Source organism: Saccopteryx bilineata, chromosome 1 (genome assembly GCF_036850765.1).
Source record: "Saccopteryx bilineata isolate mSacBil1 chromosome 1, mSacBil1_pri_phased_curated, whole genome shotgun sequence".
Classification (NCBI taxonomy): domain Eukaryota; kingdom Metazoa; phylum Chordata; class Mammalia; order Chiroptera; family Emballonuridae; genus Saccopteryx; species Saccopteryx bilineata.
This window is the reverse complement of record NC_089490.1, coordinates 161,100,145-161,125,337: the sequence shown is the minus strand read 5'-3', so window position 1 is coordinate 161,125,337 and position 25,193 is coordinate 161,100,145. Positions and strand designations below refer to the sequence as shown.

Below are 25,193 nucleotides of genomic sequence, written 5' to 3'. Positions count from 1 at the left end.
AAGCTAGAAGAGAGTGGACCCCAATATTTAAAGCCCTGAAAGAGAGGAATTTTCAGCCAAGAATACTATACCCATCAAAGCTATCCTTCAAGTATGAAGGAGATATAAAAACATTCACAAATACAGAAAAGATGAGAGAATTTATCAACAGAAAGCCCCCACTTCAGGAAATACTAAAGGGGGTTTTCCAACCAGATTCAAAGAACAAAAGAAAACAACACCACAAGTAACAGCTCCACCAAGAACACAATAAAACCAAACTTAAACTGTGACAACAAAGGAAAAAAAGGGGGGAGAGGATGGAGATTAACAGTAGCAAAGGACGATGAAGTGCAGAAATACTCATAAGATAGGGTACTACAATGAATATGGTAGGTACCCTTTTAATTACTTAATGGTAACCACCCTTGAAAAAACCACCACAAAAACACTTGACTTAAAAAAGGTAGCAACAAAGGAAAGAAGTATGGAACACAAACAAACAAAAACAAATGACAGAAAAACAAAAGAGAAGAATCAAACTAGATACAAAACTAACAGAAAGCAATTTATAAAATGGCAGTAGGGAACCCACAAGTGTCAATAATTACACTAAATGTAAATGGATTAAACTTACCAATAAAAAGACACAGAGTAGCAGAATGGATTAAAAAAGAAAATCCAACTATATGCTGCCTACAAGAAACACATCTAAGCAACAAGGATAAAAACAAATTCAAAGTGAAAGGCTGGAAAACAATACTCCAAGCAAACAACACCCAAAAAAAAGCAGGTGTAGCAATACTCATATCTAATAATGCTGACTACAAGACAAAAAAAGTACTCAGAGACAAAAATGGTCATTTCATAATGATTAAGGGGAAGTTGAGTCAAGAAGGCATAACAATCCTTAATATATATGCACCAAACCAAGGAGCACCAAAATATATAAGACAGCTACTTATTGACCTTAAAACAAAAACTAACAAAAATACAGTCATACTTGGAGACCTCAATACACCGCTGACGGCTCCAGATCGGTCATTCAAACAGAGAATCAATAAAGATATAGTGGCCTTAAACAAAATACGAGAACACCTGGATATGATAGACATCTACAGGACACTTCATCCCAAAGCGACAGAGTATACATTTTTCTCTAGTGTACATGGAACATTCTCAAGAATTGACCATATGTTGGGGCACAAAGACAATATCAGCAAATTTAGAAAAATTGAAATTTTACCAAGCATATTTTCTGATCATAAAGCCTTGAAACTAGAATTCAACTGCAAAAAAGAGGGGGAAAACCCCACAAAAATGTGGAAACTAAACAACATACTTCTAAAAAATGAATGGGTCAAAGAAGAAATAAGCGCAGAGATCAAAAGATATATACAGACAAATGAAAATGAAAATACGACATATCAGAATCTCTGGGATGCAGCAAAAGCAGTAATAAGAGGAAAGTTCATATCACTTCAGGCCTATATGAACAAACAAGAGAGAGCCGAAGTAAACCACTTAACTTCACACCTTAAGGAACTAGAAAAAGAAGAACAAAGACAACCTAAAACCAGCCGAAGAAAGGAGATAATAAAAATCAGAGCAGAAATAAATGAAATAGAGAACAGAAAAACTATAGAAAAAATCAATAAAACAAGGAGCTGGTTCTTTGAAAAGATCAACAAAATTGACAAACCCTTGGCAAGACTCACCAAGGAAAAAAGGCACAGGACTCAAATAAATAAAATCCAAAATGAAAGAGGAGAGATCACCACAGACATCAAAGATATACAAAGAATTATTGTAGAATACTATGAAAAATTATATGCCACCAAATACAACAATCTAGAAGAAATGGATAAATTCCTAGAACAATACAACCTTCCTAGACTGAGTCATGAAGAAGCAGAAAGCCTAAACAGACCAATCAGCAGGGAGGAAATAGAAAAAACTATTAAAAACCTCCCCAAAAATAAAAGTCCAGGCCCAGACGGTTATACTAGTGAATTCTATCAAACATTCAAAGAAGACTTGGTTCCTATTCTACTCAAAGTCTTCCAAAAAATTGAAGAAGAAGCAATACTTCCAAACACATTTTATGAGGCCAACATAACCCTCATACCAAAACCTGGCAAGGATGGCACAAAGAAAGAAAACTACAGACCAATATCTCTAATGAATACAGATGCTAAAATACTACACAAAATACTGGCAAACCGAATACAACAACATATTAAAAAAATAATACATCATGATCAAGTGGGATTCATCCCAGAATCTCAAGGATGGTTCAACATACGCAAAACGGTTAACGTAATACACCATATCAACAAAACAAAGAACAAAAACCACATGATCTTATCAATAGATGCAGAAAAGGCTTTTGATAAAATACAACACAATTTTATGTTTAAGACTCTCAACAAAATGGGTATAGAAGGAAAATATCTCAACATGATAAAGGCCATATATGATAAACCATCAGCCAACATCCTATTAAACGGCATAAAACTGAGGACTTTCTACCTTAAATCAGGAACAAGACAGGGTTGTCCACTCTCTCCACTCTTATTTAACGTGGTGCTAGAAGTTCTGGCCAGAGCAATCAGACAAGACAAAGAAATAAAAGGCATCCATATCGGAAAAGAAGAAGTAAAGCTATCACTTTTTGCTGATGATATGATCCTATACATAGAAAACCCGAAGGACTCCACAAAAAGATTATTAGAAACAATAAACCAATACAGTAAGGTCGCAGGATACAAAATTAACATACAAAAGTGCATAGCCTTTCTATATGCCAACAATGAAATATTAGAAAACGAACTCAAAAAAATAATCCCCTTCACGATTGCAACAAAAAAATAAAATACCTAGGAATAAACATAACAAAGAATGTAAAGGACCTATATAATGAAAATTACAAAGCATTGTTAAGGGAAATCGAAAAAGATACAATGAGATGGAAAAATATTCCTTGTTCTTGGATAGGAAGAATAAATATAATCAAAATGGCCATATTACCCAAAGCAATATACAAATTTAATGCAATTTCCATCAAAATTCCAATGACATTTTTTAAAGAAATGGAACAAAAATCATCAGATTTATATGGAACTATAAAAAACCCCGAATAGCCAAAACAATCCTAAGGAAAAAGAATGAAGCTGGGGGCATTACAATACCTGACTTTAAACTATATTATAGGGCCACGATAATCAAAACAGCATGGTATTGGCAGAAAAATAGACACTCAGACCAATGGAACAGAATAGAAAGCCCAGAAATAAAACCACATATATATGGTCAAATAATCTTTGATAAAGGGGCCAACAACACACAATGGAGAAAAGAAAGCCTCTTCAACAAATGGTGTTGGGAAAACTGGAAAGCCACATGCAAAAGAATGAAACTCGACTACAGCCTGTCCCCGTGTACTAAAATTAATTCAAAATGGATCAAAGACCTAAATATAAGACCTGAAACAATAAAGTACATAGAAGAAGACATAGGTACTAAAATCATGGACCTGGGTTTTAAAGAACATTTTATGAACTTGACTCCAATGGCAAGAGAAGTGAAGGCAAAGATAATTGAATGAGACTACATCAGAATAAAAAGTTTTTGCTCAGCAAGAGAACTGATATCAAAATAAACAGACAGCCAACTAAATGGGAAATGATATTTTCAAACAACAGCTCAGATAACGGCCTAATATCCAAAATTTACAAAGAACTCATAAAACTCAACAACAAACAAACAAACAATCCAATAAAAAAATGGGAAGAGGAAATGAACAGACACTTCTCCCAGGAAGAGATACAAATGGCCAACAGATATATGAAAAGATGCTCAGCTTCATTAGTTATTAGAGAAATGCAAATCAAAACTACAATGAGATACCACCTCACCCCTGTTAGATTAGCTATTATCAACAAGACGGGTAATAGCAAATGTTGGAGAGGCTGTGCAGAGAAAGGAACCCTCATTCACTGTTGGTGGGACTGTAAAGTAGTACAACCATTATGGAGGAAAGTATGGTGGTTCCTCAAAAAACTGAAAATAGAACTATCTTATGACCCAGCAATCCCTCTACTGGGCATATACCCCAAAACCTCAGAAATATTGATACGTGAAGACACATGTAGCCCCATGTTCATTGCAGCACTGTTCACAGTGGCCAAGACATGGAAACAACCAAAAAGCCCTTCAATAGAAGACTGGATGAAGAAGATGTGGCACATATACACTATGGAATACTACTCAGCCATAAGAAATGATGACATCAGATCATTTACAGCAAAATGGTGGGATCTTGATAACATTATAAGGAGTGAAATAAGTAAATCAGAAAAAAACAAGAACTACATGATTCCATACATTGGTGGAACATAAAAACGAGACTAAGAGACATGGACAAGAGTGTGGTGGTTACCAGGGGTGGGGGGAGGGAGGACATGGGAGGGAGGGAGGGAGAGAGTTAGGGGGAGGGGGAGGGGCACAGAGAACTAGATAGAGGGTGGCGGAGGAAAATCTGACTTTGGGCGAGGGGTATGCAACATAATTTAATGACAAAATAACCTAGACATGTTTTCTTTGAATATATGTACCCTGATTTATTAATGTCATCCCATTACCATTAATAAAAATTTATTAAAAAGAAAAGAAAAAAATAAAATAAAATTCAGTACCCATTCATGATCAAAACTCTCAGCAAAGTGGGAATACAGGGAACATACCTCAACATGATAAAGGCCATCTATGACAAATCCACAGCCAACATCATACTCAATGGGCAAAAATGAAAAGCAATCCCCTTAAGATCAGGAACAAAGCAGGGGTGCCCCCTTTCACCACTCTTATTCAACATAGTTCTGGAAGTCCTAGACACAGCAAGCAGACAAGAAGAAATAAAAGCCATCCAAATTGAAAAGGAAGAAGTAAAACTATCATTATTTGCAGATGATATGACATTGTTTATAGAAAACTCTAAAGTCTTAGTCAAAAAACTACTGGACCTGATAAATGAATTCAGCAAGGTGGCAGAATATAAAATTAATACTCAGAAATCAAAGGCATTTTTATATACCAATAATGAACTATCAGAAAGAAAAATTAAAGGAACAATCCCTTCACTATTGCAACCAAAGAATAAAGTACTTAGGAATAAATTTAACCAAGGAGATTAAAGACTTGTACTCGAAAAATTATAAAACATTAATAAAAGAAATCAAGGAAGATACAAACAAGTGGAAGCATATACCGTGCTCATGGTTAGGAAGAATAAACATCATTAAAATGTCTATATTACCCAACGTAATTTATAAATTCAATACAATACCAATTAAAATACAATGACATACTTCAAAGATATAGACCACATATTCCAAAAATTTTATGAAACCAAAAAAGAACACGAATAGCCTCAGCAATCTTTAAAAGGAAGAATAAAGTGGGAGGTATCACACTTCCTGGTATCAAGTTATACTACAAGGCCATTGTACTCAAAACAGCGTGGTATTGGCATAAGAACAGGCATATAGATCAATGGAACAGAACAGAGAACCCAGAAATAAACCCACAGCTCTATGGACAACTGATATTTCACAAAGGAGGTAAGAGCATACAATGGAGTAAAGACAGCCTCTTTAACAAATGATGTTCAGAAAATTAGACATCTACTTGAAAAAAAAAATGAAACTAGAACACAAACTTACACCATTCACAAAAATAAACTCAAGATAATGGATAAAAGACTTAAATGTAAGCCGTGAAACCATATGCATCTTAGAAGAAAACATAGGCAGTAAGCTTTCCGACATCTCTTGTAGCAATATATTTGCCGATTTATCTCCATGGGCAAAGGAAATAAAAGACAGGATAAACAAATGGGACTATATCAAACTAAAAAGTTTTTGCACAGCTAAAGACAATAAGAACAGAATAAAAAGACAAACTACACAATGGGAGAACATATTCAACAATACGTCTGATAAGGGTTTAATAACCAAAATTTATAAAGAACTTGTAAAACTCAATACCAGGAAGACAAACAATCCAATCAAAAAATGGGCAAAAGAAATGAATAGACACTTCTCCAAAGAGGACATACAGATTGCCAATAGGCATATGAAAAAGTGCTCAACATCACTAATCATTAGAGAAATGCAAATTAAAAGCACAAGGAGATATCACTTCACACCAGTCAGAATGGCGCTCATCAACAAAACAACACAGAATAAGTGCTGGTGAGGATGTGGAGAAAAGGGAACCCTCCTGCACTGTTGGTGGGAATGCAGACTGGTGCAGCCCTGTGGAAAACAGTATGGAGATTCCTCAAGAAATTAAAAATCGAACTGCCCTTTGACCCAACGCTACCACTTTTAGGAATATACCCTAAGAACACCATAGCACTGTTCCAAAGGAGAAATGCACCCCTGTGTTTATGGCAGCATTGTTCACAATAGCAAAGATCTGGAAATAACCGAAGTGTCCGTCAGAGGACGAGTGGATTAAAAAAGTTTGGTACATATATACTATAGAATACTACTCAACCATAAGAAATGATGACATTGCATCATTTACAACAACATGGATGGACCCTGATAACATTATACTGAGTAAAATAAGTAAATCAGAGAAAACTGAGAACTATATGATTCTATACATACATGGGACATAAAAATGAGGCTCAGAAACATGGACAAGAGTGTGGTGGTTACTGGGGGGAGGGGGTTGTAGAGGAGAGGGAGAGAGTGGGGGGACGGGAGGGGCACAAAGAAAACCAGATAGAATGTGACAGAAGACAAATTGAGTTTGGGTGATGGGTACGCAACCTAATCAAATGTCAAAATAACCTGGAGATGTTTTCTCTGAACATATGTACCCTGATTTATTAATGTCATCCCATTAAAATTAATTAAAAATTTTTTTAAGGCCCTGGCCGGTTGGCTCAGCAGTAGAGCGTCAGCCTGGCATGCAGGAGTCCCGGGTTCAATTCCTGGCCAGGGCACACAGGAGAAGCGCCCATTTGCTTCTCCACCCCTCCCCCTCTTCTTCCTCTCTGTCTCTCTCTTTCCCTCCCTCAGCCGAGGCTCCATTGGAACAAAGATGGCCCAGGTGCTGGGGATGGCTCTGTGGCCTCTGCCTCAGGCCCTGGAATGGCTCTGAATGCAGCAGAGCGACGCCCCAGAGGGGCAGAACATCACCCCCTGGTGGGCGTTCCAGGTAGATCCCAGTCGGGCGCATGCGGGAGTCTGTCTGACTGCCTCCCCGTTTCCAGCTTCGGAAAAATGAAAAAAAAAATATATATATATATATTAAAAAAAATTTTTTAAGAAAAAGAAGAAGAAGAGGAGAAATTAGGACACACACACACACACACACACACACCATGTGAAGACCAAGGGGAAAACAGTCATCTACAAGCCAAGTCATCTACAACCTGGCCATCACCTTTATCTTTGACTTCAGGCCTTCGGAACTCTGAGAAAATAAATTTCTGTTGTTCAACCCACCCAGTCTTAAGTACTCTGTTATTGTAGCCCTAGCAAATTAACACAGATAGGAACGCATTCATTCTCAAAAGGACTAAGGCACAGTTGAAACAAATTTGATATGAGAGTTGGAAGATCAAGAGGTTCTTTTAAAGTTCTTTGAAAGGTAGAATTTACCCCCCCACGCACACACTGAGATTCAGGGGCCAGTACTAGTGACCCAGTTAACTGAGGTATACTGGTAAAAATATAGTAAAATGGGTAAAAAGTTAAAAGGAGAGAAAAGTGGGTTACAGAATTTCACCCGTTTCAAAAGGCGATTCTCTCAGAACACGGCATTATGATTGGCCTGGCCCAAGGGCACATACCCAACCTTACGGACAGGTGGGGAGCCTGTCTCCTGCAGGACTTCAGGCTTGTCTGAGCTCCTGGTATGTGTCTCCAGGGAGAATTTTGGAGCTCTCAGCATTCTGCCCTGACCTTGGCTTTGAAAGGCAAATGGCTGAATGGCTGCTCCATTCCTATCAAAGGCTGACCAGCATGAGCCCCTGGTCATCACCTTTATAAAGCTCACCAGTCAGAGCTTCCCACTGAGCCAAGACTGCCTAAGGCATTAGGCCTGCCATTCTCATAAGATATGACAGTAGTCTGGTAGTCCAAACTGGGGTGACACCTGCACCTTCTGATGATAATATTCTTACCCTGCCAGTCCTCTACTGCCCTGGCCCCATACCTCATTGCTTTCCCACCAGGGACTTGTCCCCTCATGTCCAATTGAACTTCACTATAATGGCAAACCTGTTCCTGGCCTCCTTCCCAGGCCTTCACCCACCTTGGTGGATTTTATCTGGACCCTGGGCTTGCCTCACCCTGGCTCATTTATCATTTTGCAACTCTTGTCTCAACTCTGACCTTTGCCCTGAGGCAAATCACACCGACATTGGCAAATCTCAGAACCATAACTCAGGACCCACCAACCTACGCTGTGGAATCAACACTGAGGTCCGCCACAAAGCACAATAAGCTGTTGGAAAACAAATCCGTTCATCAGGAAACGGCCAACACAGCATAGCCGCTGCCCAAAAACCTGACACTAAAGGGAAATATTGTTGTTAAATAGACTGATTGCTAAACGAACAGGGTCTGTTGAAATCACATCTATTATACAGGACTTTTTAGTTTATAAGCCTCATAATATCAGATCATCACACTGGCAAAGCAGTGCTTGCAAGGCTGTTAGGATGAAATTTGGAAATTGCTCCAGTATTGAGTATTACAATGACATTTGCCAACATGGAATTTTTGCTTGTGTGTGTATTCAAATAAAATTTCTAGCCACTATTGTTTCTAGGCCAAATACATTAATATCTCCATATAACAAATTTCATGGAAGACACAATGAAATATCTAAATAATGTAAGCATTGTGGATCCACTGAACACTGCATTTTACCTTTATGTTCTCTCTCCTTTTTTTTTTAATCACCCACAGACATTTAAAAAAAAACAACAACCTGGTAACGTCAAAAGATGAGAAAGGCTAAATTTGGGGAAATAAATGAACCATAAATCAGGAAAACTTTGGAGCTGCTAGAAAGACACTTTAATTTTGTAGACAAAAGACTGCATTAAGAAGGAATAATGCAATAATAAAGGTGAACGAATCTCTATTGTCTGGCGTCTTTCTCTGTGGGAATTTCCCCACCCCTGACAGCTGTACAAGGGGGAGGGGCGCCGACCACGGCTGCGCCTTTCTGCTCTCTCCCTTTTTCTCCCCGGCCCCTCCTCTTCTCCGTCAATAAATGTCTGCAATCATATTCTTGAGCTCCTGTGTGATTTCAAGGTTCATCTCTTCCATGCAGCTCAAACACTAATTATCCCAGCTGTAATTAGTAAGATAATTAAATACTGGCTCGCTCATCTACCTTGGGTCGGGTCATGATTCTCCCAGAAGACCTTGAGCAGTTCCTCAAAGCTGATGCGCTCTGGCTCGTACACCACTCGAACCACTTCTGCGTGGCCAGTTTTTCCTTGAAAGAAACAGAATATACAACCAAAATTCACTGACAACACCAATTTAGTACAAGTTATTTGTTTAAAACAAACAAAACCCCCACTAGACCAAGGCTAAAATTCTTTCTTCGGAAGGAAGGGTAGAAGCGTAAATGGACTTTAGTTGATGGTTTTGTTCTAAGTCCCCGTCGCTAGTAGTTTTTCCCTAAAAGCATACAGTTGTCATCTAGCAACTTTGCTGAGGATGATGGCTTCTGCGTTTGGCTTTAATGTTGTTTGTTTGTTTGTTTGTATTTTCTTTTTTTTCATAAGAAAACAAACTCGGGTTTTCACTTTCCCGATTTTCCCTTTATGAAACCTTATGGATCCGCTCTGACACAGTGCTTGAGATTTGAAACTCTGCAAAGGGGAATGAGCCAATTTTTATTTTTATCATCGCCCCATGCTACATGCAGGAAGCTCAGCCGCAGCACAGAGTATGATGATGCCAGATAAAGAGACCTGTAAAATGCAGACGTGTAACCTGTTCATGTTAGATAACTTCGTTAACGAAGGAACAATTTGCTGTGCTGTTAACACTGAAGCAAGGGTCAGGTTCACACAGCCCATGGGGAGGGAAGTGCTTTCTCAACCTAACGAATCTCTGTGGTAAACAACTACAGTAGCTAATGTCTCTCCAGTGCCAGCGCCCACACTCAATGGTGGTCTCCAAGGTTCTGTGGGTCAGTGAAGCGGGTACTTGCAGAACCACTTATACTTATGGAATTCATGTCATTCCTTGTATATGTTGGTAGTCTCACCTTAATTCTTACAACCTTCTTATGGTCTAGGCAGAGAAGGTGGAAATCCCCATTTTACAAATAAAAAAAACTGATATACATATAAGTTAGGTTTGCCCAAAGTCACATAGCTAGCAAATTTCTGGACCATAACATGAAAAAATACTTTCTGATTTCTTATCCAAGATTCTGTCTAATGCATTAAAGTGAACAGAGCAAAGTGAACATGAACCCAGAAAAGAAAATCTGTTCATTATCTTTAACCTTTTAATAATTTTTTAAGCAAGAAGAGGGAAGATAGTGAGACTTTCACATGTGCCCCAACCAGGATCCACATGGCAATCCCTGTCCAATACCATACCAATGATCAAATCGACCAAGCTATTTTTAGCACCTGAGGCTGACGCTCTGGACCAACCACGCCATCCTCAGTACCAGGGCTGATGCTCAAACCAATTGAACTACTGGCTGTGAGAGGGAAAAAGGAAGAGAAGGATGAGAGGGAGGAGAAGAGAAGCAGATGGTTGTTTCTCTTGTGTGCCCTGACCAGGAATCAAACCCTGGATGTTCATATACCGGGCCAAAGCTCTATCCAATGAGTCAGACAGCCAGGGCCAATGCTTTTTAATATTTAAATTTCCTTTTCATCATAGAAGGAATAATTTGCAAACAACATGAAGCTTAGAAAAGGTGCAAAAGTATAAAAAAGAAAATAAAAATCACCTATACCATACCATGTAAGATAAGTATTATTAGTATTTTGTACTCATCTCTTTCTGGATATATACCAGATGCACACAATTTGTTTTAGTGTAATAACTTCATCATGCTTAGCCACTTACCAGCATACTGTATTTCCTTGTATCACTAAAATTTTTTAAAAATACAATTTATAGTGATTATATCACACACCAAATAGAGTTGTACTATTATTATTTATTTAATCATTCCATCATTGGGCATTTAGATTGAATCTTATTTTTATGAATGTAAATATTTTTTCACATTTCCAAGGCTGCCTTAAGCACCAGTTATATAAATCAATGTATATAAACATTTTTACATTTCTTGATGCCCAATGCCAAACTGCCAACTTTCTCACCTCACCGGCAGCATAGCTGAGGGTCAGTCTCAGTTACTATTACAATGTTTTTTTATCATTACCAATTTGTAGCTAGAATATACCGGTAGTGTCCTATCATTTTATTTTCAATGAATTTAATTATTAGTGAGTTTAAAAAGTCATGTTTATTAATAATTTTAAATTCTTATTTGCTCCAATTTTTGTAATGTCCTTTTAATATTAGGTTATTAATATTTTACTTTTAATTGGTTAGTTGATATAATTTTAATTCAAATACTATAGTCATGCTGGTTAAGCATCTAGGCAGATTTTATGCTAAAGACATGAAAATAATAAGGAAATTATAGAAAGATACATTAGATATAATAATCATGTTATTGTAAAACCACTTTTGATCTACTTTAAAATATTAGTTTTGTATTCTGAAATAGTTAAAGAAATAAATTAACTACCTGAGAATTAAAACCCTCTGAATATTAAAAATGGCAACAATTTGTTACCAAGATGACAAATATATTCAGTAAGAAAGGCACAGAAACCACCATAGAAATAAGCAAAAGATATAAATACACACAGGTAGTTATAAATGTAAATCAAGACTAAAAAATGCATGACATTTTTAGTGATAAAAGGAAATAAATGCATATTGAAACATTAACATACCATTCCTTACTTATTATATTTTGTAAAACTATTTGTAAAACTGCTTAAAAGTGTACCTAGTACTGATGAGGAGTCTGTAAAACAGGCACCCTTACTTGGTTGGTGAAGCGAAAATAACTTCACCTTTTGGAAACCCCATTGGCATATATTGAAAAAGGCCACAAAGATTAAGATTAATTCACGTAAGTGATTCAGGAAATACATCTCAAAGATATTAACTCCAAACAATGGAAAGGATACCTGCGTACACAGAAAATTCACTCCATCATCATTACAATTGTAGAGCATTATAAAAAAATCCCCAAGTCAAACAAACAAAAAGTAGCAAAAGATGGCATAGCCATAGGACAAAATGTCATGTAACCATTAAAAGATAATGTCCTAACGCTAGTAGGAGCTGTTACTACTTACCGAATGCTGATAAAATGGTAGGCACTTTACCTACTTGTTTGCAACATTTTTTTTCTATTGTGGAAAACACACATCACATAAAATTTACCATTCAACCACCCTTAAGTGTACAACTCAGTGGAATTAAGTGCATTCACATTGCTGTGCTACCATCACCTCCCTCCACCTCCAAATGCTTTCCATCTTGCAAAACTGAAACTATATCCATTAAAAATTAACAGCTCATATCCCTCCTCTCCCCAACCCGAAGCAGCCACCATCCTACTTCCGTCTCTTGAATTTGAGTACCCTTGGTATTTCATACAAATGGAATCATAGAGCATTGTGTGTGTGTGTGTGTGTGTGTGTGTGTGTGTGTGTATGTGTGTGTGTATGATTGGCTTATTTTACTTAACATAATGTCTCAAGTTCATCCATACTGAAGCATGGGTCAGAATTTCCTTCCTTTCTTAAGGCTGAATAATATTCATTGTATGGCTATAACACATTTGGTGTATCCATCTGCCAATGGACACCTGAGTTGCCTCTACCTTTTGGCTATTGTGAATAATGCTACTATGAATACAGGGATCAGATGTTGCTCACAACTTTACAGGAGAGATGTAGTCCCTATTTTACATACGAGGAAACTAAGGCCTCTGCGAAAGTTTTCTCACAGTGTCTCAGCCAGTAAGTGACAGAATGCAGTGACAAGCCAACCAGATTTTAATGGGAGGTGAAGATTGAACTCATTCTATAACTCTGAGCCAAGGCTCCTGAATGTAGATACCTGAAGTCACCAAGTGGCAGAAAATATAACATAGTGGCTCAGATGAGAAATCACAGCAGTGGGGTAATTGACATCCAGGCTGTCAAGACTGTTTTTCCAAGATTAGGTTCTTCTTTTGTGGCAGCAATAAGGGGTGAGGAAAGATTTCCACTCACCAGCAAACACTTCCAGACACAATCTGAGCACTGACATTATTTTTGGAGAGGTTTTAAAAAGCTTGGTTGTTTAAAAGAAACTATTACCATTAAAATCCAAGATCCATCTGCATTAACAGTCTGGAGAAGCCTTCATCAAACTCACCTTTACGTTTCTTTATTTTATTTCTCCAAAGCACAAGAGCCTGTGTAAAAATACACAGTGCAAATGATCAAAAGGATTAAGGGGCCAGAAACCACTTACAGAAATGACCACGCCTCCAGGAACTCACCAATGTGCCAGGCAAATTTGATTCCCAAAACCAACCTGCAAATACTTTCTAGTGCTTCCAGGGATAAAAGGCTAAATCTTAAAAATACTTCGAGCTGCTTCCTCACCAAAGTAGCATATAGACGTGATGTGAAACTGGCTCGTTAACAGTTCACAGCACACTGTTGTTCGAAAACAACTTGAAAGGAAAAATGAGAAGGATGACTGTCCTCTTTGAGCACTTGCCTGTGTCGCCTAACCCAGTGACAATGAAAGTGAACGAATGTAGACGGGTAGATTATGAGTAGATGTTCTTTACAAGAAAAAACATCCCAGAAGAGACATAGCAGAGCGTTCTGGGAGCAGAACAGTTGGGCATTCTGGAGTTATCGAGAGCTTTCTATTGATAGAAGCCAAGTCATCCACAGATGTTTTGAAAAAGATTCCCCAAGATAGATTATCCAATTTTTAAAGCTTTCCATCCATAAGGGAAATGTTATCTTCAACTCTTCCAGGTTAGCATGATTAATTTCCGCTCCATCAGGTTGGTAAGAAGAGAAGGCAGAGCAGGCAGGTGGCCTACCCAGTAGGACCGGGCACATGATCTGACATTAATAAATACATACACATCGGTGGAATTAATCCCTGTGCTGAACCTTTCTACCACCTATTAGCCTTCACCTGGATGATTGTCCCTGCTGACCCCAGCCAGCATTGCTCACTGGCCTGAAGACTGTCCCCTACATGGAATCATACTTACATGCTCTGTTCTGCTTCTTTGACCCTAAACACTGAATTCTATGTAAACCTCACCACATGTCTTAAAATGGACACAGTTACTACCCAGAAAAAGAAAGGTATTAGATACAATTAATGCAACTTTGATACTTTACTGTATGAGTCAAAAATATATTTTATTCACTCATTAATTAATAAATACTTACTAAATGCTTACTAAGTTCCAGGCATTGTGCTAAATGCTGTGGATTCTATTAAGAGAATGTTAATACAGTGACAAAGGCTCTTGCAGAATGAGTATTGCCTATAGTCTGGATGCAGGTAAGGAAATGCTATTTATTTATTTATTTTCCTGAAGTGAGAAGTGGGGAGGCAGAGAAACAGACTCCCACATGCGCCTGACCGGGATCCACCCGGCATGCCCACTAGGGGTGATGCTCTGCTCATCTGGGGCATTGCTCTGTTGCAGCTGGAGCCATTCTAGCACCTGAAGCAGAGGCCATGGAGCCATCCTCAGCACCCAGGCCAACTTTGCTCCAATGGAGCCTTGGCTGCGGGAGGGGAAGAGAGAGACAGAGAGAAAGGAGGGGGGGAGTGGGGGAGAAGCAGATGGGCGCTTCTCCTATGTGCCTTGGCCGGGAATCAAACCTGGGACTTCTATACACCAGGCGGATGTTCTACCACTGAGCCAACTGCCCAGGGCAGGAAATGCTCTTTAAAAGACAAAGACCTTGTCTATTTCATTTATCCTACAGGCAAGATGGCAGATAAAAGGGAGCTATAGTTATTTTTTCACTAAATAGTAACTGTTCTTCAACTTCTCTCATTTTTTCCCAGCCAACAAGACCCATCTAAACTGTTAAACCAAATCAAAGGGCATACAAAAAGATCCAGGTGTTTGAAGGGAAGAGTGAGAGGGGTGGATGACTAATACTTCCCTTTTCCCATATAAAATTCAAAACGCTTTCCTCTTGCTAATTAACTACAAAGAGGTAAGATGTCAGCTCAGTTTCATCTCCAGCTCCTGCAGATAGAAAATGTGATTTCCAACAATGTACTCATTATAAAAAAAAGTCCTAATACATCAAAATTGGATGCCCTGCGGAGTTCATTATAGGATTTGAGGAGTGTCTATACTGTCATTTCATCTTGGCTTTTTTTCCTTTTGTCTCATCAGTCACATAAAGTGTCCAAAGAGAAACATAAGCTTTAAAAAGCATCCTATTGATTGAACAGTAGAACAAATACTGTTAGGGTAATTATAATTTTTTTTTTTTAGTCCACCATGGGAGACATGGTGGGGAACTTATAATCCTGCACTATATATTTAATACAGGCATATCCTGCAGAGAGTATTCTGTCAGAAAAGTGCTATAAACACAGTTGAGGACTTGATCAAGAAAATTCCTCAAGGAAGCAACAAACTACGACCTTGAATTCTCCATGTTGCTAGAGGTTTCTAACTGCTACCAAGCTAACTGGTAGGTGACTAGTCTAGGAGTGAGCAGCTTACCAGTTGCTGTATCTAAGCTGCTGACTATAGAGGTTGGCCTTCACAGCCCTCCAGCTGTTTTTACAGATCGTGAAGACTGTGAAAGGCTCTATGTGGCCGGGCTGACTAATGACCATTTCCTAGACCAGCACCGGCTCCCACACCACCATGATATCGGCAGGCATTATGAGACATTGGCAAAACTAACCTGCCAACTAGGGAATCACAGTACCCTTGTAAGCCAAGAGAACAAACACAGTTTCATTAAATGGCCTTATGAAAATTTAAAAGAATATTTATTGCACACTGAGAAACTATGATTCGTGTTTAATTATACCACCAAATCTAAAATGAGTTCTGCTTGTATCTCGTGACCAGTGGGCTACACAGGAAGAGTGGTTCCCAACCCTATGCCTTAGAATGACGTGAAACTTTTTAAAAAAATACTCACACCTCCCACTCTACCCACACTGAAATTCTGATACAGGAGATCTGGGGGCAGTCCTGGGCATATGTATCCTCACAAAGCTTGAAGGGTGTTTTTGATGCAAAGCTGGGAAAGAAAACCATGAAGTTTAGTATTTGATCAATGCAACTATATGAAGGAAGAGAAATCAGACAAGAGTTTTTTAAACCAAGTCCCAGGATTGTAAGGTACTCAAAGGGTCATCTAGCTGAATGTCTCATTGTTTTACCCACTGCAATATCCAGATGACCATCTCAAGTGACAGGATGCATACTGCCTCACAAAGGAATCCACACCATTGTTGAATGCCCTAATTGCTAGAACATTCCATCTTTACTGAGTCAAATCTACCTCCTTCTACTGGCCCAAGCTGTGCCTTTGGGGTCTACTCACTCCACAGTGGCTCCCAGGCACCTCTAAACCTTTAGACTTCAAGGTACAGAAGATCATGGGTCACATATATGGGCACTAACTTGGGAGTCAGCGGAGTTACACTGGAGGGCATTATCTTCCATATCAGTCACTTAACTTCTCTTAGTCACAGTTCTTCATCTATAAAATAGGGATACTAATTAATATCTGTGCTGTCAATCTTAGAACATGGCAGAGAGCATTACATAACAGATATAAAAAGGAAAAGCACTTGGGAACTTCCTGGTGATAATCAATTCTGTGACAGTACTAGTCTTTCTATATCCACAAATGACTAATGTTAAGCCACGTCATAATGGCACTCATTATGAAAAACCAGACACTTTCAAACATTTATGATATAGGTTAATGAAACAGCTATGTGACCTACTCTCCAAGCAAAAATGGGTTTCTATGGGGAAGCTGACTAGGGCAAGCTTTCCTAAAAGTGTATGTGTTCCAAATCAGAGTGAAAAGACAGCCAGAGAACCCCTCGAATCATGGCAACACAAGGGGTCTTTAAAACTGAGCCAGATGGTTTTTTTCATATTCTTAAAAACTATTCGCCACTCTTAGTGATACAGGTAAGAAAGGGCACTTTTATTGAAGCTCATCATTGCTAACTCCGTGACTGCCGATACAGAATTTCCAGAAGAGCTACTTGAAGTCATCCAAAGATAATAACTGCCTATTTATTTGGCGCATAAACCACATCACAGTTGCTTTTTAGGTATAAGTGGTAGTAATGTATTCTCCCAATTTGCATGGTATATTATTTATAAATATCCCAAACAGGAATGATTTGAAGTCAGAAAGCATGGCTCTGAATTACTTAGATGTCTAAATCCATTAACAATAACTATAACTTATGCTTAGTTTAAATATCTTTGAAAATAATGGAACTATAAAGCAAGCATTAAGATGTATACATAACAGCCCCAAACCAAAATACTCTTGGTGGTCTGGGGAAAGTCCTGGGTTTGCCTACCTTATTCAGTACCAAAAGCATCCATTATTTTGTCAAAAACAAATAAATAAATAAATAATAATCCAACAGCCTTATCTTGAAATCATGTCAACAAGATAAGCAACAGAGGCTTACTCTTACCGTTCTGACTATGTAAATATCAAATAGAAACTCTTAAAATATCAGCTGATTCTATAAATTTAGTCAAATATTGTCTAATTCAGGCATTCTCAATGAAGTGATATCATTTCCAAGGGGAGAGAAATTGGCTCTTGGGGGACAAAATTACCTTACATATCAAAATGCTGTGGCCCTCCAAAGGGCCACCATACATAAACTGACATACAGTATATATCTGTGATATTTAATTTTAATGGGGGCAGGAGACACCATTAGGAAAGAAATAGGTAAAAGGTCTCTCTAGGGTGACTATAATTTTTAAAGTTGAGAAACACTGGTCTAAATTAATTCAATTAATATACATACAGTGGTGAAACAACTTCCTGTAACTCCTTTCTCATTTTCAGTTCTGGGCGGGGCTTGTACTAGCATGTAACAACCAGAGGAGGGACTCGGTCAACAAGTACGTATTGAGCAGTGAGCGTGAGCTCTGAGTACTCTCTTGGGTGAGCTAATACATCAGTGAATAAGAGTTTCTGGCCTAAAGGAGCTCATGGTCCAGCAGGGCAAAGAAACATGTACATGGAAACTTAGAGGATAAAGAAATTACTGCAAGAGAGGGGTATGTTCACAGTCCCGTGGGAGCACCAAAGTTAACCTTGAAGAGCCAGGGAAGACTCAGAGGCGAGGAATGACCCCAGTGCTCTTAGTACAAAGCTCCACCACAGCCCCCTTTGACCCCTAGACCTCTCTTATGACAACTTCACACTTGTCAGACATCCAGGCAGTCCATAACAAAAATGTAGAGCATTTATCTAGACTACATGCTTTTGCCTGTAGTTATTTTAACCTATGAAAGCAAATTAGACTCTGAGCAAAAATTCATCAGTCTTAACTCCAGTGTCCAAATTTGGGACTTAACTTGTTCCATATTAACCCAAACTCTGCACTGGACATTTTGCGCCTTAAGTGGAATGGTACTCTGTAAGTGTGGGATGACAACAACAATATTTTAGATTTGTGTAATACTTTTATGGATCGCAAAGTATTTTCATATGCATTAATTATCTATTAAGTTTTCAAAGTAATGCCATATATAATTATACCCATTTTACAGATGAGAAAACCAATGCTCAATGAGGCCGAATTATTTGCCTAACTAAGATCACTCAGTCGGTGGCAGAGCACAGTAGTTTGAGTCAAGACTGCAACTTAGTCACTGACCCCATAATGGCATGCTCTCTCCCCAGAAGCCCTGGCGCTAAGGGTAAGGTAGCCACTAACAGACTGTTGTCTCTGGCCACCAACAGATGCAAATACAGCTATAATTTAATTGATATTGGGAATTGTTTAGCCTTAATTAGTAACCTTTGGTGATGGCCAGAAATTAATTTAGGATCCCAACGACATGCCCTGAGAAATAAAACCAAATGGTTTCAAGAGCACTGACAGTGCTGCTGGAATGTTTGATTTCAATGAATTACTTAACCTTTGTGAGTCTCTGTTTTCTCATCCACCAGGCAGGTACAGTAAAAATGCCAAAAGTGCAGGCTGTGAGTATTACATTACACATGCACACTGGTTTTATCAACTACAAAGTGCTCCAATACTTAAGATTCCTTGTCTTATTCATTCTGTCCCATCTTGGCAAGGCAATGATTCAATAAACGTGGGCCTTAGTCATGGATACATGCATAGCACTAAACCAATGATATGAGAAATCCCAAAAAACAGGTGATACAGAGCCTGCTTTTGGGGAACTCAACTTACAATGCAAGACAGACACTGTAAGGAGCCATCGCAGAGGGACAGGCGGGTGCCTTGGAAATCTGGAAGGGAAGAGGACAGGGAAGGCTGCATAGAGGAAGTTCAGCGGAGCTGGACACTGAAACATGGGTGCAATTTAGACATCCAGAGCTGAGGAGGAGGGTGTTTCAGATGATGAAAATGACACGCACTGTGGTGCAGAGACAGGAAACCACAGAATGGACGTGATAGCCCAGGTGATCTGATCCACAGCATTCCTTGTGGCAAACGTGGTGTCCATGCCCACAGCACCACAACACCCACCTGCTCTCTGGTATACCTGCGTCTCTGCTACCACCGATTGAGGGCTACAGTAACCAAGCCAGTTGCGTTTGCTCCCAAGCTTATTTAGATCAATCATATTGTATACTGTAATTACAAAATTTAATGAAATACAACATACTGAAGAAAATAAATTTAGTTTCTATTAAGAATTAAGTTGAAAGCTTTAGAAAAACTCAACAAAAGAAAAGTTGTTTAAAAATGCTATGAAAATAAGTGTGGGCAAGACCACTACATAAGATTGGGAAAGGTGATGGTCAGAATCTGGGGAGGGGGAGGAATGGGGAGTTATTGCTTATGGGTTCAGCATTTTAGTATTGCAAGATGAAAAGAGTTCTGGAGATGGTTGGTTATGAGGGTTGCACAACAATGTGAATGAACTTAATACCGCTGAACTGTACACTTAAAAGGTATTAAGTTAATATATTTTATGTTATATGTATTTTTCCACAAATAAAAAGGAAAAATAAGATTAGGGAGAAATAAAAACCTAGATAAAGTCAATGCTCATATTGCTTCACACACCTTTAAATTCTCACTTGATTTTAAAGAAGCCAAAATTAGAAATCTTTGATAATAATGATGATGAAACACTTAATCCTAACTCTATGAGGCACAGTCCTAAGTAGTTTATATGTATTAACTTATTTAATCTACCTGAAGAGCCAATAAGGAAGGTACTATTACACCCATTTTAAAGATGAGGACAATTAGGTACAGAGGTTAAATGGCATGACCTAGATCCGCGGTTTGGTCAGCAAACCACGGCTTGCAAGCCACATGCAGCTCTTTGGCCCCTTGAGTGTGGTTCTTCCACAAAATACCACATGCGGGTACTACCTCGATAAGGAATGTACCTACCTATATAGTTTAACTTTAAAAAATATGGCTCTCAAAAGAAATTTCAATCTCTGTACTGTTGATAATTGGCTCTGTTGACTAATGAGTTTGCCGACCACTGATTAGATCACAACACCAATAATGGGCAGAGTCAGAATTCAGATGGAAGAGTCTAGCTCCAGGCTAAGAAAGGAAGATAAGGAGGCACTCTAGGGGGAGGACCTATCATCAAAAGAAAGAGATTGACCCCCAAATCCAAAGGTTAGCATAGAAGGTACAGTTCTGTTTAAAAATTAAGGCTTCTGTGAACCTTTTCTTTTTAATGATTCATCCTCCCTTTAATCAATTTCCTTAATGAACCAATTATCATCCAAGAAAAGCAGTGGCTAAGGCATTTCTACTTTATTCATTCTAACTAGAGCCAACGATGCTTCTGCAGCCCGGGAGGCAAGCCGTCAGCCCAAGCTGATAAGCCACACGAAGGAATGGTTCAGCTGCCCGAGCTCACAGGGATGCAGTTTGTCTTCCAACAAACACAGAGATGGCTCTGAAGTCAGCTGACAATGATGTGCAGTTTTTATATGACAAAATATAGGCTTCATTGGGTGTCACTGGAACCTAAGGAAATGTCCGGATGCATCTGACATGGTTTATTGGAATAGAAATTCCTGTAAGAAACCTTTCCAAGGAAAAGAGAAAGCTGTGTGCAAGTGTGTGTGCGCACAATGATGCAATACAGTATACAGGGTACTTACCTATGTACAAGTAACGTGTCTGCATCTATAACTTAAACTGGCCAGGTGTAAAGCCAGTTGCCGCAGCCACCATCACAGCCGCCTGGCCCATGCAGGTTTGTGTTTGATTTGGAAGCATCGACTCCCATATGTGCCTTGACCAGGCAAGCCCAGTGATTTGGACAGATGGTAATGAAACAACAGAGCCAAGAACTGGTGGGCCATTACCTTTAATCCTAGCTCACACCCAGCGGGCAAGAAATACACACAGAGGGAAAACACTTCCCTTTCCATTCAGGGCTCCCAAAGCCACTGTCTTATCCGAGTTTCCTAGAATCAAAGGTTTCTAGTTCAACAGCCTTATTCACCACTGTTCCCCATCTCCTTCTCTCTGCACAATCTCTGTGCAAACTGATTTCTCCTTCAGCACTCTACCATCTTGGCTGCCTCTCTGCTGCAATGCTAATTTCAAGAACCAAGAGAGAAAGCCCCTGGTCTGTCTCATTTTATAGTGTAGAGATTAAAGCCTTTAGGCCAGTATACATATAAGGAAGTCTCTGATACAAAGCCACTTATCTGAGGCATAAATGAGATTTCTCATAAGAGTGCATCACCCTACATCATGCAACAGTCAAGGGTGTGGGGAAAAGCTTAGTGTTGAAAAGATCTTAGTATTAAAAGAGTGGGAAAGGCTTAGTCTTAAAACTAAGCCTTAGGCTATAAGGACCTTGCCTGCTTACAGCCTGTCCCCCACACCCAATGCAAACTATAAGCGAGCAAACATATTTATAAACTTATTTGACCGACATTGAGCTTTCACAGAAGTCTCTTGGGCTAGGTAGAAGGAAGTTCCTGGAACTAAGATTGGGATTTTCCCCTCTCTGTCTTTTTTTTTTTTTTTTTTATTCATTTTAGAGAGGAGAGAGAAAGGGAGAGAGACAGAGAGGGAGAGAGAGAGGAGAGAGAGACAGAGAGAGAAGGTGGGGAGGAGCTGAAAGCATTAACTCCCATATGTGCCTTGACCAGGCAAGCCCAGGGTTTCGAACCGGCGACCTCAGCATTTCCAGGTCGACGCTTTATCCACTGCGCCACCACAGGTCAGGCCCCCTCTCTGTCTTCAAAAGTAGTCTGTAAGGATCAATATATTTTCTAAGGATCAGTGCTGCCTTTATTTATTTATTTATTTGTTTGTTTATTTATTGGCAATGGTGAAAGTGAGAGGAGGCATGTTAAATTAAATCCAAGTCTTTTCCTCAACCAATTATACAGAGGAGTTGAAAACAATCTTCTTTTTTACATCTGTGTGTGTGTGTGCGCGCGTGTGTGCGCACGTCTGTGTGTTTGCAAGGGGGAGACGAGAGATGAAGAGCATCAGCTTGTAATTGCATCACTTTAGCTATTCATTGATTGCTTCTCATATGTACCTTGATCGGGGGCTCCAGCCAAGCCAGTGACCCCTTGCTCAAGTCAGTGACTTTGGTCTTTAGGCCAACGACCATGAAATCATGTTGATGTTCCTATTCTCAAGTTGGTGACTCCATGCTCAAGCTGGCGGGCTTGCACTCAAAACTGGATGAACCCATACTCAAGTCTCTGATCTCAGGGATTGGACCTGGGACCTCAGCACCCCAGGTCAATGCTCTATCCATTGTGCCACCACTGGTCAGGCTGTTTTCCTATGTTTTTAATGGAGATCCCTGAAGTCTATGATCAAGAGCAGGGGTCAGGAACTTATGGCTCGTGAGCCAGATGTGGCTCTTTTGATGGCTACATCTGGCTCGCAGACAAATCTTTAATAAAAAAAATAATAACATAAAAAATATAAAACATTCTCATGTATTACAATCCATTCATTTCCTACCGCTCAAGTTCATGGTTGCAGGTGGCTGGAGCCAGTCACAACTGTCCTCTGGGATAACACCAAATTTTTATTGGGTAATGCGTAACATACATGGGTGGTTGTATGGCTCTCATGGAATTACATTTTAAAATATGTGGTGTTCATGGCTCTCTCAGCCAAAAAGGTTCCCGACCCCTGATCAAGAGTATGAATTTGGTGGCAAGACAGTGAGTTCACAAGAGCTGTATTATTTCAAGATTAAGTTAGCAGGCCCGTGTGGACCATTCTGGTGGCGATGGGGTCTGAAGGCAAAGACAGTGATTAGAAGGCATCTCTACTCTCCTTGGTTTGCCTTCATCTGTCTACCCATCACTCACTGTCTAGAGGACAGACTGGGATGTGCTGAAGGCTTTGCATTAAGCGCAGTGCTGCCATGTTGTTTCTGTCACCTGGGACTACAGAGCTGGATACCAGCAGGGCGGAGAACAGACATCTGTCCTCCAAATAGCAACAGTGCTGGCAAATATGAGCTTCTCCAGCCTTGTTAATATAAAAAAAAAATCTGGATAAGTGAATCTTACAGTTTTCACTTGGTAGAGTTATCCATTATGTAGGTCAGTATAAATTGTATACCTTGACCATCAAAATAACTAATGAAAATAAGTTCAAAGTGACTTTCAAAACATGAATTTGAAGCTGCAGATACATCAGTAACTATTTCTGTGCTATGTTCTCTATCTAGGCCCTTCTGCAAATTAGGGATAATTGTACTTGCTAGACACTTACTTCAGAGGTTGGTGAGAGGATAATGTGTGTAAAGCTTGTTCGTTTTTGTGGATGAAAGGTTTTTGATTAGTACAAATTATAAATTATTACTATTCATTAGAAATAACAAATAAATTATTTCAGCTCCTAATGCATCTCTGACATCTGCATGCTATTGTACACAGGAGGATGGTCTTGAAGAACACACCCTGTTCACTGCACTGCTATTAAATAACACTACATCCCTCCACCTTAAAAAAAAGAACCCTTCAGAGCAGCCTGAAAAACCTGAAAAGTAAGTCCCATATTTCTTTGTCCCTTTATCTAAGAAGCAGAAAAAATATATAATTAGAAACGTGGATAAGAAGCCTTCACCATTGTGCTTGGTTATAAGCTTCAGATGTTTGGATCCCAGCTCGATAATGGCCATCGTCTTGATCAGAGCTCCTTCACAAAGCAGGCTCCTGCTTCACAGACCGGGTGGGGTCAAGGTCTCGGGCACTGAGAATAAAGTGAAATTCTCCACAGAGGAGCCACTCCATAGAACCTGATTATTGTGTAGTTTTGATACCATTTTTCCCTGTGGCACATGCCAGAAATCATCTCTTAAAGATCATTTGTTATCTATAGCATTTTCTAAAATATGTTATATGTGGTCTATTTGAGCCTACATTCACTGCCCTTACATTGTTTCAGGATACTGTTTTCTCAAAATCATGCAGTCTAAGCCTGTGTGCTTGTTAGCATTCTCAAGGTTGTATCATCTCAGTCTGTTTGTATACCTATGAGGGTGGAAACTGGAAAATTATGTTCATGTCAATGTTCTCCATTAATTTTCATTACAGTAATCCTTTTTAATAAATAAGTTAAACTTCGTTATGCAACATTTCCAATGACAGGGAGGGAGAGAAGGAGGAGAAGATAAAAGGGGGAAGAGAAAATAAGAATTGGCAATACAAATTTAAACTAGTTTAGAGCTATTATAATTTATTGGCGATTTCGGTAGAAAATGCTTTCTTCAGTAACAACTTTATTGAGATAAAATGCACACAATATACAATTAACCCATTTAAACTGTACTATTCAATGGCTTTTAATATATTCACATAGCTGGACAACCATCACCAT

General features: G+C 39.0%; 1 protein-coding gene across 5 annotated transcripts in view; it reads right to left on the bottom strand.

Annotated features, from left to right (window-relative positions):
* The window catches only part of MSRA (methionine sulfoxide reductase A), a 450,515-nt gene that overhangs the window by 132,749 nt on the left and 292,573 nt on the right, over positions 1 to 25,193 (bottom strand). For 4 of the 5 annotated variants that reach the window (XM_066278710.1, XM_066278701.1, XM_066278720.1 and 1 more), the window contains exon 4: positions 9,406 to 9,510. The exons of the other annotated variant lie outside the window; for it this stretch is intronic. In XM_066278710.1, the coding sequence (XP_066134807.1) occupies positions 9,406 to 9,510 (105 nt within the window). The remainder of the gene's footprint in view (positions 1 to 9,405; positions 9,511 to 25,193) is intronic. 5 annotated transcript variants of the gene reach the window in all.